The 4857-nt window shown below is 37.7% G+C and overlaps 1 protein-coding gene across 1 annotated transcript; it reads left to right on the top strand.

Annotated features, from left to right (window-relative positions):
- Nucleotides 1–239: 239 nt before the first annotated feature.
- LOC134237350 (sulfate transporter-like) lies at nucleotides 240–4303 on the top strand. Its single transcript, XM_062719454.1, has 2 exons — nucleotides 240–345; nucleotides 1146–4303. Exon 2 carries the CDS (start codon nucleotides 1178–1180, stop codon nucleotides 3662–3664), a length of 2487 nt encoding a protein of 828 aa, XP_062575438.1. The 5' UTR covers nucleotides 240–345; nucleotides 1146–1177; the 3' UTR covers nucleotides 3665–4303.
- The last annotated feature ends 554 nt before the right edge of the window (nucleotides 4304–4857 follow it).

Below are 4857 nucleotides of genomic sequence, written 5' to 3'. Positions count from 1 at the left end.
CTAATTAAACACAGAGTGGGAGGGGTCAGAAAACAGCTTTTTGCATGTTTTTAAAGTTTTACAAAGGACGTGTAAAGAATCAACGTAATTACAGATTTAGAAAGTAGGCGTGGCTTGAAGAGAAACGAAAATATTCAACACAAAAAGCCATCATCGTTTCTACCTATATAAGTTTCTCGTGGTTCTAATTTATTCTTACTTACCACAAATTAACATTTAGCGACGGAGCTCATATAAAAGTGTGAAATTTGACATTGTGCGTTCTTGGCCGTGTAAGTGGCCCTAAGTCGAGGCAGCTTTTCATTTTTTTTTCTCCCTGGTGAATGGTATTTTCATCATCAAAAGGTAAGTTTATATACAATTTCTATACATAAAAATGATACAAATGATCAAATAATACAAATACTACCGAATTAGAAATTTATATTTAGGTCACAGAATATCTATAATTAGCCATCATAACGGGGACAATCACAGTGACTGTACTGCACATTAAGAAATTACAACTGTTTAGATGTTTTTATTAGCGCGTGTCAAACGCGCAACAGATATGTCAAGTGCCGTCTGGCGATGAAAATAGCTAATATCTTATATGATAGTTATTTTGGGTAAATCATTAATAATCAGACAAAAAATGAGAAAATTTTGATATTTCTCTTAACTGGTTTCCTGTTTGCTTTAGAGCAAAATATTTGTTTTATATTGATTTTACTTAAAAAGGATATTTTTGAAATAAAAAAAAATTGATATGGGCATATCGTTATTTAGTTTCTTTTCTTCACAATGCAAACATATTCAAGTTAAGTGCAAAATCCTTTAGGATTTTTGAAATTATCCTAAATCTTTCAAATGTAAATGTATTTGCCTTGTCCGGATTATTATATATTTTAATATTATGCATTATTACCAGTAAAAATGGTCTTCTCCTTATTTTCTCCAAATCATTAATTTCAGTGGATTACTTTTTAAAAAGCATATGTTAAAACAGTCCCAACGAGGATAAAAATTGCACCTGAATTATGTAAAACTTCAACACAGGCTGACAACCCACTGTCACTTTTTTTGATGGCTTTATGGGCTATCACTCATATGCACATAAAACGACTACGTCACAATGTACTACCTTGGTCTTTTTTTCCTTGTAGACCAGTCGTAGTACAAAAAGAAGACGAACAGCATGCTGCGATCATCTTCGAGTGTAGACGGCTTGTCGATGGAGGATAAGAGCGGAGAGCTGAAGGATCGCCGGAAGTCCTGCCCTTCCGGAACTACTCAGGTCGACAGTACCATCTGCATCAAACGTCAGCCTTATACTCAGGTGGCGTTCGACGAACTTTACTTAAAGGAAGCAAATCCGGATGAACCACCTTTTACTCAGCGTGTAAAAGAAAAAGTTTCATGCACGCCAAAGAAAGTGTTCAAAGTTCTTTCCGGGTTTCTCCCGATCGTCAAAGTTGTTCGTTACTACAATATTAAGGAAAATGCTATCGTTGATATTTTATCCGGAATTACAATTGGAATTTTGCATATTCCACAAGCTTTGGCTTTTGGATTACTCACCTCCGTGAAAGTGGAAAATGGACTTTATACCTCTGTTTGGCCAATTATCCTGTACATTATATTCGGAACATCTCCACACGTTTCCATGGGAACAAGTGCTGTCATTTGTATTGTGACTGCAAGTGTTGTAGACAAACAAGCTGAAGTATTCAAGGATGCCAATGCGGATCTACGATTAAGTTATGTCAACGCATCTTTAAATGCATCACTTCCGGAATGGGAAACCATCCCTGAATTCATGGATTACAAGGAACATGTGGCCATGACCATATCGTTATTCGTCGGAGTAATTCTACTGATCATGGGTTTCTTGCGTCTTGGATTTATCACTGCTTATCTTTCCGAATCGTTCTTTGCCGCATTCACTTCCGGTGCCGCTGTTCACATCGCAACCAGTCAGCTTCCACCACTACTGGGAATTTCCATTCCCAGATATGGTGGCGCGTTTAAGATTGTGAAAACGTACTCTGCTCTTTTTGGGCACATCACGGAAGCCAATGTGGCAGCCATTATCACAACGATCCTCTGTATTGCGTTTATCTTTATAATAAAGGAATGCATAAATGAAAGGTTCAAGGACAAATTGTTTATTCCAATTCCAGTTGAATTGTTGGTGGTTATCATCGCTACCCTTGCTTCCTATCTCGGCAACCTGTCGGAAGAGTTTGATCTCGCAATCGTCGGAGAAATTCCTTCCACTATACCTCCACCCGTTTTACCCGACACAACCGGAGTTCAAGATTACTTTGTCGATTGTTTTGTCATCGCTATTCTCATCTTCGCCAACACCATTGCTATGGCAAAGGTTTGCGCCAAAAAACACAACTATGAAGTGGACGACAGCCAGGAATTGATTGCTTACGGAATGTGCAACTTCGTCAGTGCTTTCCTAAAATGCTTTCCCTCCGCTGTTGCCCCACCAAGGTCTATGGTTGCCTCCAACATGAATGCTAAATCAACAATCAATGGAGCCTTTGCAGCTTTGCTGATGATCCTCGTCATTATGGCAATGAGTGTTTTGTTTGAACCCTTACCCAAGGCTGCCTTAGCCTCCATTATCGTTGCTGCTCTCAAAGGTCTTTTCATCCAAATGGGAGACTGCAGGAAATACTGGAGAATTAACAAAATTGACTTCGTCATTTGGTTCGCAACCATTTTCAGTGTTGTTTTCTTGGACATTGATTACGGTCTTTTCATTGGTGTCGTCGTTTCACTGATCACTGTTGTCTTCCAGACTCAGTTCGCTCGCGGATACAGACTTGGCAGAATCACCAAAGACGGCACCATCGTAGAATATAAGAGATACGCCGATTCTATCGAGGATAACGGAGTCAAGGTGTTCCGTTTCCAAGCCAACCTGTTCTTCGCCAACGCTGAAATTTTCCGTAACACATTGTACAGATGCACCGTCAACCCAAGGAAACTTCTGAAGTTCTTGAAGAAACAAGAGCGCAAGGGAGGTAACAAGGAAAAGAAAGTATCAACCGACCTTACATCAGTTACCATTCCAGGAGAACGTAAAGCTTCTCAAGTCAGTATTAACTCAAATGGCAAGGGCTCAGTAATCAATACATCTTCAACCGCCAACCTCACCAAAAGCGATAACCCCGTATTTTCTATTTCCGACGAAAATCTCTCCCGTACATCCAACTACTCTGGCAACGGAAATTACCAAGGTATGCCAAGACAGATGTCCACCGCTTCCAGCCTCAGTCAACTACCTTACGAAGAAGATCCGGATACTGGAGATGAGCTGGTCACACCCGAGAAAATCAGAATTATGCGCAAAACTCATCACGTCATCATTGACTGCTCCAACATCAATTACTTGGATGCTTCCGGTGCAAATGTACTTGGACATATTTATACAGAATACGATCACGTTAAAATCAAGGTATATTTGGCTGGCTGCTCTGTAGACATGATGAAAACAATGTCCCAAGCTGGAGTATTCGATAAAATCCCGAAGGAAAATCTATTCTTAACGGTGTACGACGCCATCGCTGTTGCTAAGACACAATCTATTCGCCCACTTCCGCCCGTGCTTGAAGAATTCGACGATACGGAAGCAGCCGAAGATTCCTACATTACAAATATTCAGTAAGCAGTTAACAAAGGGTCTTAAAAATCCAATTCAACTCAAAGATGTTGGATTATTCAACGTCTCAAAAGAAATATATGCCGATTTACCCGTCATTCTCTGTGACTTCCTTCCCGTCCGGAAACTACTAAAACAACATCGGCAAGAAGAGGTACCAGTTTATAAACACTGTACACGATCGAGAAAGTCAGGACTCCACAAAGTATTAGCTTTATCTGAAGCTTGTTGTGTTTATGTACTTTAAAATGTTACTTTGTTTCATGTTGTATTTGTACATATCAAATATTTTATGTTTTATATTGAATAAATACTGTAGCTTTTTTATCACGTGAAAGTGCAATACCAAGAAATATGAAATATCGATTCTGCTCTAGTACCTTTATAGATAGATATAGATAGAATTTAAAGGGAATACTCTGTACATACATTAGATTGATATTTTTAACACGATGTGATGCTAAAACTTGTTACTAATTATATGCGGACTAATTTGTAATCAGAGTTATGACTTCATAATTAAGATTTTACTCTATGGGCATGACATGTATGTTTCAAGCTGTTTTGTGTTATTTGATATTTCCGCTGACCAGTCCCCTTTCGAACGAAGGGTATAAATGATAAAATAAATACAAAAATAATGAATTTTACTTGTCTTTATTCTTATTCAGGGGTTTATGTTAATAGTCATGTACATCGATTCAACATTTTGACAATGGAGCAATGAAAGAGAGTATCACGCAAATTACCAAATCATTAATTAAATAATAAATTTTGAAAAGGGTAATTTCATAAGTCTGAAGAATATTTTATGAACCGAACAACCTGGTACGGATTGCTTTAGATATTTTGCCATGTTTTAGAGGACGCCAAAGGTTATTGTTTAACATATTAATGAAATATACGCCTTTACAGAAACGTTTATGTCAAGAATACGCCTATTTAGGCATTTATTTCTGACTCAACTTTTTGCAACCGAATATTAATTGCATTATGTAGTATAAATAATGAAAATCAAAATGTAAATTACATTTTTTTCTCAAAGATGTTAAAGTACTTAGATATATACAACAAAAATATACATGAATGAGGGATGGGGAAACATTTCCGGCTTGTAATTCGACAACTTGAGAGGATGTCTAAAAACGTCTTGACAAACACCTTCTTTTGGCGGATATTGTGACACCTTTTTCTACATA

This window comes from Saccostrea cucullata, unplaced genomic scaffold (assembly GCF_032062105.1).
Source record: "Saccostrea cucullata isolate Sc308-1 unplaced genomic scaffold, CSIRO_AGI_Scuc_v1 ctg235, whole genome shotgun sequence".
In the NCBI taxonomy this organism is placed as follows: domain Eukaryota; kingdom Metazoa; phylum Mollusca; class Bivalvia; order Ostreida; family Ostreidae; genus Saccostrea; species Saccostrea cuccullata.
The sequence above is the reverse complement of the archived record's forward strand: the minus strand, read 5'-3'. Positions and strand labels throughout refer to the sequence as shown.